This window comes from Atractosteus spatula, chromosome 14, assembly GCF_055471065.1.
Source record: "Atractosteus spatula isolate fAtrSpa1 chromosome 14, fAtrSpa1.hap1, whole genome shotgun sequence".
Lineage (NCBI taxonomy): Eukaryota > Metazoa > Chordata > Actinopteri > Semionotiformes > Lepisosteidae > Atractosteus > Atractosteus spatula.
This window is the reverse complement of record NC_142719.1, coordinates 4,069,275-4,081,403: the sequence shown is the minus strand read 5'-3', so window position 1 is coordinate 4,081,403 and position 12,129 is coordinate 4,069,275. Positions and strand designations below refer to the sequence as shown.

Below are 12,129 nucleotides of genomic sequence, written 5' to 3'. Positions count from 1 at the left end.
AACAAGAGATCACATTTGGTCACAGTTCTATTAATAATGGACACTTTTTGTGTATCACTGTAAATAAATCAATATATGAACACCACTTAAATGTGTGGAGATACATCATCTAGTGTGAGTGCAAGTTCTGACTAGGGCCCAGGGTGAAGTCCATGCATTACAGTGAAGTTTTAAGCAGAAGAAGCAGAAGCACTCAAGCTTCTCCCAGTGGTTCCATTGTAATTATGGACTTTTTACTTGATAAATTCTTTCTTGTCACCTTGGAAACTAGTTTGACTCTTGAATAGCCTAATTTCACTTGTGGAATTCTTGTGGGCCCTGGTATTGTTAATTACACTATTTTCAAGGGTAAATAAAGGGTGATGCTTAAGAGGGACACACAGTTACAAACATCATCTATTTGGGCTATAGGGAAGTGAAGAGATCTTTACCATTTATTAACTGCAAGTGTTAATGTCTAAACCTGCCATTTGTTAAGCACTTGAAGATTGAAAAAGGCAGAGCTCAGCACAGCTGTAGCTTTGATTGACTTGGATTAAGTTCTTTGGAAGCATTATTCAAGCGATCCTTGAGAGACATGAAACCCTGCAGCGTGTGCTAGTTTTTGTTTTGGCTCGGTGCATCTTATAACACCGGCTCCTGAGTCGCCTAATTGTGACAGAAACTCTGCAACACCTTGGAGTGCTGCACAGCTGGTTTTTAAAGATGAGAGAGTACTATAGCTGTATCATCGCTAATTGACACGTCTGGCTATATGCCTAACTGAAGAAAACAAACATATCAGTTTTCCTAACAGTTTTTAAATGTTGGCCAATTATAGGCAATACTTTTGGATGTGTGCACCAGGGATTTAGATAAAGGACAGTCTTCTCATGGATTACACATCTCCCCTGACTCCACCACTTATGAAATTTGTACTATGGTGTACCATTGTAAAAGCAGAGTCAGGTTTAGTAAAGCACAGTGAAATCCTGGTAATAGAATGGTAAATCATAGATAGGTTATGGTAAAGCTTAAGTAACCAGTAAAAGGTAAAACCATAGAAAACTGAGGAACCCCCCCACCTTTTTTTTTGGGGGGGGGTATTCATGCAAACAGTGTTAACAAAGTGAATTGTTTGTGCATGGATAATGTACACAAGAAGCCAATCATTTCCTCTAATGATTGCTGTCATGCAAAGTGGCGTTCCAGGAACAAGAGCCCAATTCCCGACTGAGATATGCGAGATGGCAGCATCTTTTCAGCCCTCAAGCGGCTTCCTTGTCAGTTTTGCATTCCCATCAGAGGCTAATTGGAAACAGCAGGAGTGTTTAGATCACAGGCTTCTGATCCTGGCTGCACGCTCCTACCTGCTGGGAGATGGCGAAGCCGATGACAATGTCTCCCTCCGGAATGTCCCATGTCACCACTGCGGAATTGGCCTTCAGTGCTTTGATTGTGACATTGACAGGGGCCATCAGGCTGTCTGAACCAGCAAGAGAGAGGAACAAGAGAAACAAGCAGAAGGAGGAACAGATCAATGAACTGTTCACTGTTGGTTTTTTTGAATGATCCACCAGAGGGATGTTTATATAGAGGCAATAGCTCCGAAAACTCCAGACTTTCGATCTTTCTGCAGTTTATCATTTTATTTTGAAAGATTCTGCTACAAAAAACGAAACTACCAAACAGACTAGATGAGCCGAATGGCCTTCTCTCGTTTGTAACCCTTTCTGTGTTCTTGTTTCAAGGTGAACAGAGTGGTTCGGATGTGGTCAAATGTCTGTTGGAAGGATTGCTTCCACGCCTGAAAATGTCTGACCAGAAGTGGATTTACTAATGCAGTGTTATTTTATTTCACCATGTAGATGACACACGTGTAATTTAATTTGCTACTGTCTGCTTTAAATTGCACAGGGAAATAACAGCATGACACGTGACCTGTTTTACTTGTGGATGTGTCTGGCTTAAAGTAAAGGAAATTCAAGATAAAGCAGTGAATCAACCAGCCAGAGTGTACCTGTAAACAAAGAAACAGAGCCAGTTGCTATATTATTAAAAACACAGCATCTCTAACAATGATAAATAGACATGTAATTCTGTTACTTATTCAAACTACCTTTAATGAGATTTTCTTGCAGTCACCTCAGGTAAGGTCTGCTTGTAAATTGTGCAGATCTTCAGATCATTTCATTGTATTTCAGAACAGAGCTATTGAAATTATTTTCACCTGCCCCACACTTCGATTCCCAAGGAATTATATTAGAGATTTTTTGCACGTACATACTATTATTATTGTACGCTATCTCTCGCTCGATATGTTCTTGTTTAAACATCCATAGGAAAGTCCTTCACAATAGCCTTGTGTGAAAGATTATACCTGAAAAGAGCACCAACAGGAATAAAACAGCCGGGTTTTCTGCAGACCAGCATTCTGCAAATTGAACAAGGACTGGTTGTACTATCTAGCTCACAACATTTGCCTTCATCGCCTACTTTCACTGCATGCCATTTTAAAAGCTGCTTTCATGATTTAACATCCTTTCAGGACTACAGTATTTGTGCACATCCTAGACTTAGCCTGAACATGGCAATTTGATTTCTGTCTGTATCATGCATTTCTCCCCAGAGTCACTCATTGCAGACGGCTTACAGTATCACCTTGTGTGATTTACTCCTTGTGTGAAGTGATCATCCTACAGCTTAGGCCGTAGGTGTCTCTTGTAATAAACAAGCTTCAGTAAAGAGAGCTCATCTGGACATTCCCATCTGTTTTTGGTCTTCTTTTCTAAATCAAGGAGGCAGGCGCCCTCTCAGAAGAGCGACAGAGAAAGCATGGGTGTGTAATAAATGTTTCAAAACTAGGTTTTGTGATGCTACTATAACTGGGAATAGCATTTACAGATCAGGTATATACTGTATTTGGTATTCATATATATTCTTATATATATTTATCATACATTTCAAATCATACATACATACATATCATACATTTCGAATTTCGAGGAGGATACCTCACCGGAAATACATGTTTGATGGGAAGTCAGAGATGGTGTTTCAGAGCCTGTATCCAGGGCTGCTCAAGGCCTGATTACAGCTGTAACTCTGTAATTGTCAAACCATGTGGAATGGCGGTAGGCTGCACTCCTCTGACACACGGCTGGCGGGTTTCAAGAAGAGGTGCACTACAGTGCATACAGAGTGCTTCACGCAGGGGGTGAGACTGACACGGGAAGAGCTGATTACACATGGTCTGCGTGAAAACACACTGTTTGCTGCATTTGAATTTTAAAGACTGCTGTAACCTGTGTGAGTCAGCCCGATATTCCCTTCTAGAGGGCTGCAGGGGTGAGCGCATCAGGTTCCTGCATTTGGTATGAAAAGCTCCTAAAGGAATCTCCTTTCTCTCATCAGAGTGTTCCTGTATCTCTTCATCTTACATCTGACCTCTAATTCTTTATTACCCCTTTTCAAGAAGAATCTGCTTATTCTTTTTCTTCTTTGCTTTTAAGGGGAACCATTTGCTCCATTTACTGGATGTCTGCATTCTACCCTGTTTTCCTAGGAGAGAAAACATTCTGAACGCAGTGTATTGCATTTTGCCTTCAGTATACGTTACAAATTGAACAGAAAGTTCTTAAGTGTTTTCTTCATCAGAACTCAAGTTGACTACAAAGAACTGTACGTTAAGACCACACTAAAATTCTTAAATTCCTAAATATGTTGACATGGTGCTGAGGTTTGAGCTAGAAAAACAGATATCGGCTTTGGAAAAGGATGTAAGGAAAAATGGAAGAATCTGGAAGGATGAGGTTGTTGGAGCAGTACCCCACAGCTGCAAGGGCAGAGACAGGAGGGAGTGTTGTGAAACGAGCAGGAGAGTGAGCAATAAGCTAGCTGAAGGTTAGGGTTTGACCTCCTTCTGGACTTTCAATTTTAACTGCATGAACTCCACACGTACTCCAGTGTGCACACACTCTGGGCTTAATTGGATTTTTTTTTTCATTTCTTCAGATTTTCTAAATGGAATGGTCGCAAATCTGGTGTCTTTCATCTCCCCGACACTTAAAAATGTCCAGGAGGTAACGGGTGAGAGCTCCTGTATTGAGTTTATGTATTAAGCAGAGTGGCATTCCAGAACTCTCCCGTGTAAGAATTCTTCCTGTAGCGCAGAATGCTTTCCATTCTCTGCTTTTAGTACAGCACATAAAGCAAAACCCTCATATTAGCTCTTTGGAAATAACATCATCACACTGAAAGATCAAAACTGCATGCCCTAGTGATCTTAATAAAACAGTAATGCATTATTGATAAGGGACTAGAAACCAGGTCAAAGGGGGGTTATTTTAAAGATTGATAAAGAGCTGGAAATGTTGAGACTGCAGATCCTCTTTTTCTCAAACTCCTGATAAATCAACCACAAGAAACAGAACCGTGGAAATCAAAACAGCAAATGGGAAGATATTTTTGGAAAACATGCCGATGTTATGAGGGACAGGAATAACTGAGAGATCTGGCAAAGCGTTTTGCATTCTTTGTAAGTTATGGCCTTGATTAAGTTACCCTCATGCCCAAATTTAAATTCCCCCAAATCCACAGTGATGTTTACCCTGGAATCAGACTTTCCAGTTGCTATATAAAGTAATACTTCTGTGATTCCAAAGAAGTCTTCTGCTGACATGGTAGAGGATGCAGATTTAAGATGGAGTGTTTTATCAATGTCACAGCGAACAGCAGATGGAATTATGCCCTGACTGTATGAAGCCCTGGTGTGCGAGCAAGTTTATTTTTACAGATGATGTTAATGGTCAGGAGAGACGGGGATAAATCTGGGAGGTAATAATGGGAAACGGGGGGTGGGAAAACCTGGCAGAATACTGCTGTTAGAAAAGCAGAGACGACTAAAGCTCTTATGTTTTTTAAAATAAGCAGAATCCAATATTTGTTCTGTCGGGTCAGTGTGGATTATATGAAGATGGTTCGTTGTGCTCCACTTTTGCTGGTGCTTGCCTTTGTTCCAGGCTTAGGTTTTAAAAGAGCAAGCAATGGTTCCCGGTTGAGTGGTTTTGTACTGTACATGACTGTGAAATTTACAAACGAGGGAAACTAAAGATCCTGCTTGAAAAGCACAGTAAAGCTTGATTGGGAATCAACAGAAATGACAGAATATGAAATAATATGAAAATAATACAATGCTGCCTATTTTAAGTATGGTAAGAGCTACAGCAGAGTTCAGAATGCGTTTTCCCTACTAGAGTATTACCGGTATGTCGGTATGCAGTCTCTCTTCTAACAGAAATTTCCAAGCCTGGGTAACTGTTTTAATTCTAACTTGCAAACAGTAACATATAGTACAGCTCTGTTAGGTATTAAGGGCCCAGGCATTGAACCTGTGACTGCCACGCCCTCTACATCCAGAGGACGCTCCTTCTCTGTCCTGTTCCTAGTTTTCCTGTGCTTTACTTGTTCTTCCGGTGTGTCTTGTTGTCTGGGGCTATATATTTCCGGGCCTCCCTATCCTCCTCGCTTGGCATTGGGTTCGGATGTCGTGAGACTAGCCTCACCAGGTCGCCCCACGTCCACAGCCCGAGGGCTCTTGTCTCTTTCCTGTTCTGCCGGTCTCTCCACGGCTAGCCTCCGGCTTCCGTGACAGAATGCCGAGCCTGCACTGGACCCCGCGAGCGGTCCCCTGGCCTCCCTGGCTTCTGGTTCCGTGTTTTATTGTTGTGAGTTGTTTTTTTTACGGGTTTTGTCTGGCTGGGCTCCCATGCCCACTGTCTCCCTGTCCCAGGCTCCCACACCCGCTGTCTCCCTGTCCCGGGCTCCCACGCCCACTGTCTCCCTGTCCCATGCCCGCTGGTCTCTCTGGTCTGGGCTTACATGCCCAGGGAGAGCTGGTCTCCCTATTTGTTGTGAGTAATTTTTTTAATGTGTTGTTTGTTCCCCTGTTTCATCAGGATTTATTTTTTTGTCTGTTTTTTTTGTCTCGCTCCTCTGGAGCCCTGCAAGCCCCCCCTTCCTCTACTCAATAAAGTAAAAATACCTTTTACCGTGGAGGACAGGGTAGCTCTCAGCCGTGGACTCCCGGAGGTTTCCTTTCAGTTAAATGAGGTTTTTCCTCTTCCCAGTGCTGTGCAAAAGGTGTCAGGAGCTGCTCTTGAAGGGGGGGGGTACTGTCACGCCCTCTATATCTAGAGGGTGCTCCTTCTCTGTCCTGTTCCTAGTTTTTCTGTACTTTACTTGTTCTTCCAGTGTGTCTTGTTGTCTGGGGCTATATACAGTATTTCCGGGTCTCCCTATCCTCCTCACTCGGCATTGGGATCGGATGTCGAGAGACTAGCCTCACCAGGTCACCCCATGTCTGCAGCCTGAAGGCTCTTGTCTTTTTTTCCCGACTCCACCCGATACCTCGAACCCGGAGCAAACCCCCGTGTTTGCCCCGTTCCTGCCATTACACATAGGATCTTCCTGTTCTTTCGGTTTCCGTGACAATTACAGGAGGTGACGTAACTCCCCTGGAATCCGGATAACACTGAACCCCACAGCCCGAGGCCTGGCCATTGGGTGTAGCAGAATTTGTTACTGTGCAGTCTGAGGTACCTGTGAGTTGCCATAGTCGATTTCCTCTGGGGGAAGAGCCACTGCTGTCACATGGATACCTACTGTAAGAGCTAAAAAAGTCTGCCACCAGAGAGTGCCACTTACAGTAGCTGGAACATTCTTTCTGATATATTTAAACTCACAGATCTGTCAGAACTGTCAGTTGCCTATAGAAATACCTGTGATCAGAGTTTTCGCACCAGAATTAAACAGCACAGCACTCCTGGAAACGTTCCATCGCTGGGAAGCTGAAAACAAGCCTTGGCAAAACTATTTTTTTCAAAATTGTTCGTTATTGCTTGGAACGGTGTTGACATCTGGAATACAGTTATTTACTGAAACCAGAGCGTATCCACAGAAATTATAAGCTCAAAAATTGGGAAGCCATCCATCAATCAATTTCCTAACCTCTTCATTGTATACCAGCAAGCAATGGGCTCAAGGCGGAGTACACTCTAGACAGGATGCCTGTCCATCACAGACCATGCACACCAGGGCCAGTTTTCCCAGAAGCCATTTATCCTACCAGCATGTCTTTGAACTGAGGGAGGAAACTGGAGCACCTGGAGGAAACCCACAAAAACATGGGGGAGAACATGCAACTCTCTGGAACTGATTCCAGGACCCCCAGCTCTGTGAGGCAGCAATGCTAACCACTGCACAACTGTGCCACCCTCTCATAAAGGCAAAAAAAAGAAAATAGGTTTTGGATTTCTAAATGAGATGCATAATAATCAATCCAATCTGTGAGCATGTCTACAAACTGGACCACTTCAGTTGACCTGTGATGCTTCATTTATTTCCTTGTGTGCTCACGTGTTTGTTTACCGATTCCTAAGAATACAGTGTGAGGGAGATGTGCAAGGTACTGCAGGTCGCTTTCTAATTAATTCTGGATTGAGCTAATTATCACATATTAATGAGATTAAAGTCATGCACCTCTGGGGACGTGTGTCTGAAGAAACAAATGAATGAGCAGAAACGTCTAATACTAATTCATGATGACTGTAACCTCCTTAAGGAAAACAAATCTGTCTGACAACAAGCAGTTTATTCATGGCCTCTTGGAAATATATTAATTTCTGCGTTAGTATCGTAAATTTAAAGTTACTCTCACAGTTCATCTGCAAAGCTCTGTAAATTCTCCACAGCAACCTTAGTAGGTGCCTTAAAGGACGGTATGTAACGAGGGCCTGTATTTGCATATTGCAAAAAAAAGCATTTTTGCATTACACGCATGAATGGTGCACTGAAGAAAACAATTGTGTTTTAATTGCTTTTCAGATGCATCAAATCTTAATGTAGGACCTGTGATAATGGCTAAGAATCCAATCTTAGCTGTAGTCATGTACCCCCAGGAGGACAATACTCTGTGGAGAAAATCCTAGCTCGCTTCCCACTGGGATTCCTGTTTCTAATTTATCTAATTATAACCTACTGAGAAACATAAGAAGTTTTTTTTTGTGCTTGAAAAAACTTCTACTAACTTTTGGTCCTGTCTTCACACAGGGCTGTGCAGAGTGGCTCTTGAACGCTTCGACAAAGAAATACTTCTGAACGGAGGCAGTGAAATATGATTGATGGTTGTGACGGAGCTAATTATAGTATTTGCTGTGTATTGAAAAAATGACGCATATCTGTTATGGCATCAACCAAGCAAAGCCGAAGCACAGGACAGTGAAAGAAATTAGTTTGAGGAACGAACTGTAGCAGACCAGCTATCTCTCGGAGCTGTCAGTGTCAGTTTCAGCCACTAGGGGGCGAGTTAAGGGCATTGTAGAGGAAACAGTGCCAGTATGTGCATGGGGTTGTGAGAGAAGAATCTAATGCAGCTTGGGCTGGTGTGTAATGAGCACAAGGTTAAGTGTCTAGTCTGAGAATAGTCTCATGGTCAGACCAGTCTTTTGGTTCGGCTGGCTTTAGAATCAACACTGAAGTCGGCATCTGATGTAGCACATTGCTCACCCTTGGAGTCGGGGTTGGACAAAATGGGTAGACTGTAATGGTAATTCCAAGGGGACAGGGGAATGGTATATAAGATGCTACTGGAGAGCTCACTATCCGAGAAGCCGGTGATCCACTGGGGAAGAAGGTGGGAGCTTTCGGAACAGTGGAGCAACATCAGCTGCCGGAATGAAAGAACTCCAACAGGGTTAAACAAAAGGGGAACCCAGCTAGGCCATTAGGGTACTGACTGTATCGGAGAGGGATTAAGTGTTATTAAGTATAGTAAGTGTCAATATATTCACTACATTAGGGAATAGGTCCTCCTGTGCCACCCTACCAGTTTAGGTGTACACGCCACAATGGCATATTATTGATTCTGTGTTATATTTATACTTTCCCTCTATTTCTGGCACAGCTAACCTCACGTTCTGCAGGGTCTTGCAGTGCCTTGTAACACATTTAGATAAATATACTCAGTCAATATTTATTTTATATCTACAGTCTAAGAAGACAGTGGCCTGAAACTCCAAAGACCCCAGACGTTGAGCGTACAGCCTTGTACTGTATGCCAAACTAGGTGGTGAAAATTAATCATGATGGGAATGGGCCCATGAGAACTGTCATGGCGACTAATGACTCTGTTCATCAAGAGCCTGTTGTGCATTGCCATTGGCTGATATTTCTTTGCTCAGCACATTTCAATCGGGGGATAATAAGAAGAGGCTGATACAATCAGGGAGGGACGTTTCAGTGAATCTCAGTGAAGAGAATGGATGATGCTGATGAAATTGACCAAAGTGAACTAGTGAAGACATCAGCATTATTTCATGGTAGTGGAACTTTGCCATGCTTTCGTCTTAAGGATATGCAGAGTTAAGGATATTAGAGTCCATACTTTTTATCACAAATTAAATACAATAAAGTGCTCTCTGTGATAGTTGCACTATACATTTTCAATGAAAACGCTCTACACCAAACTCACTTTATCTGTTCGCTACTCTCCCTTATGGACTGATCATGGTGTCATGTGGGATTTGTTTAAGACTCCCATTGAGGAGATGCATCTTTTATTCTTCTTCTCTCTCCTCGTCTCTTCTTTCCACACCACGCTGCCTGAAGGGAGGGTTTTTATCTATCAATTTGCGGTCTTTTCTGCCTAACATTTTCCAGATCCCTGCAATGTGAGCGAAAGATTCAAGAAGGTTGAGTTTTCAGAGGCAATGCGAGAAAAGGCATTTACTGTAGGCACTATCAGCTGCGAGCAGCACAAGAAAACCGCAGTCGAGTCTTGCCTTCTGCTGTCAATAGCTGGGATGTAGTCCAGTGCCAGTGTGTCACTCAAAGCTCAGATCAATTGCCTTCTCACATTTGGAGATAGCAGGTGCTGACAAAGACTGTTGCTAAAAGGCTAAAGAACGTTTTCCCCTTATTCCTTGCCATTCAGTCCCCTATTATATTTAAAGCAGTTCATTTTAAAATCCTTTAGCTTTTTAGAATTTATAGCGCTCCCCTGCAGTAGGGCACTTCTCTCTGCCCGTATACAGAATTGGGGGCTTTATCTTCTAAATGATTTAATCTAATTTTCACCTGAGCATTTTTAAAAATAAACACATAATGAGTCATCCTAGACTCTTTTACTCCAATAACTCTAAGGACAGACACTTTGACTTTAATCCATGCTGTCAGTAACTAAAATATATTTTAATGGGTTTCAGAGCACAGTGGTGAACACCGTAACTGCTTTTAAGCACTCCCTGTAGCTTTTTAAGATTCAGTTCAGGTTTGTAATTTTCCACACTGCAGTTTCACTTTGCCTTGAAGTGAAAGAAACTCCTTGAAAAATGTCTGATTTCTGCTCGTTTTTTTCATTTTCCTCGGTTTTCCTCCCCTGGAACTCATTTTTGCTTTTGGCGCTGATAATATTTCACTCATCGTTCTTTTGTTGGTTTCAGATTCATGACTATAGACTCTTCATTTAGTCCTGTCTCATGTTGATGGAGGCAGTAATTATACCAATGGTCCCTTCAAATCTGTGTTTCATAGGTGCTTAATTACTTAATAAGAACAATCAGAAGTAAGGAACATAATCTGGTTGTCAATGCTATATCAGTAAATTAACACAGAAATTTTACCTCTCTGTGATCTAACATGCTTTTACCTTGTTGTGCCACAGAGTGCTTTCATTAGGGCAGCTTTGTGATGCAGAACACACCATTTGACTATTAATCAGTTGTCATGATCTTACTCTTTGTTATGCATCATACATCTTACACGGGCAAGCAAGAGCAGAGGAGCTCAGTTTTCCACAGTGTTACTGCAAAAGGTACAGTACCATACTAAACAGGTCAGAGACGATAACATAACTTCAGTCAGTTGTATTTATTTTTGAAATTGGAAAGGCACTTCTGAAGATAAGGAGGCATGGATGTGCTGGGAATCTGAGGGTTTCCTGCAGCGAATCTGTGGCACTCTGTGTGTTAAGGCATCAGAGGGGTTTCACCACTATCCCCTGAGCCGCCAGTGCAGAGCATTTAAATTTGAAGCTTGCCAGATTATGCCATGATGACACCTTCCTGAATTCCAGAGCACAGGGATGAGCTGCATTGGTGGGCTCTTGTACACATCCATCTAATTTTCAATTCCCAATGGGAGTGGCAGTGATGTGGGACTCCCACACCGTGTTGCGCACGGACGTTTGGAGAGATGCAGAGACGCGTGAGAGACACAGTGCAGTTGCGAATCAGCCCGAACACCCACAAAGGATAAAGCAGGTCATACATCCCATGCACATTGTGCTACAGAAGTGGAGCGCCTCTGTCATCTCTCTTTATAGATACTTAATGGCACAGCAGTGCAACTTAGAATGCAGTTATAGGTGCAGAAAATCACATTTGTTACAGAAAGTATTAAGCCTGATTTGTTATATATTATAATGTAGGACTGAACTGGGTTGGAATATGAGAAAACGTTTCTTACAGATTCAGGATCAAGCATAGACAGGGATAGGACGGCGCGGAATCACAAGTTTCTTATTCGTTTTTCACATTGCCAGTACTCTGTAGGAGGGATGGTGAGACTTTGGTCCAGACCCTACTGTGAGGGCTGTCCAACAGCTCTGATATTCAATAAATCGTCCATAAGTCACAGAGATTCAAATAAGGACAATAAAGTGCAATCCGCAGCCGGAGTCTAGAAACGAGCAAAAGTCCAGGACCAGTAAGACAACAACGGAAGACAATCCACAACTGAAGTCGAGTCGGGTCATTCTGAAGCATTAAGGGCTCCAGCTCTGCTTTGCTTCCAGATCTCCGGAGTCACCTAGAGCATGGCCAGCATCTAGTACATACCCATACAGATTGGTAGGAGATCTCTCAAACGTGAGATCCAATTCATTGCATTGATTGATCCAATTAATTATCACATGCATTATTTGGATAGTCTACTCAACACCAGCCTTCTTTTAAGGATGTAAAATAATTATTTGTGCCCCTTTTATTTGTCATAAATCCATTAATTATTATGTTTAGAGCTTTGCAGATTTCTTTTTTTTCCAAGGCCTTTGGATTTGAAATGGTCATCCTTCCCCATTCAAGTTCAATTAGA

General features: G+C 42.4%; 2 protein-coding genes across 3 annotated transcripts in view; one reads left to right on the top strand and one right to left on the bottom strand.

Annotated features, from left to right (window-relative positions):
- The window catches only part of s100pbp (S100P binding protein), a 109,410-nt gene that overhangs the window by 27,693 nt on the left and 69,588 nt on the right, over positions 1-12,129 (top strand). The window lies entirely within an intron of this gene.
- Positions 1-12,129, bottom strand: part of fndc5a (fibronectin type III domain containing 5a) — a 42,903-nt gene that overhangs the window by 11,939 nt on the left and 18,835 nt on the right. For both annotated transcript variants that reach the window (XM_088932180.1, XM_088932179.1), the window contains exon 2: positions 1,350-1,465. In XM_088932180.1, coding sequence (XP_088788306.1) covers positions 1,350-1,465 — 116 coding nt within the window. The remainder of the gene's footprint in view (positions 1-1,349; positions 1,466-12,129) is intronic.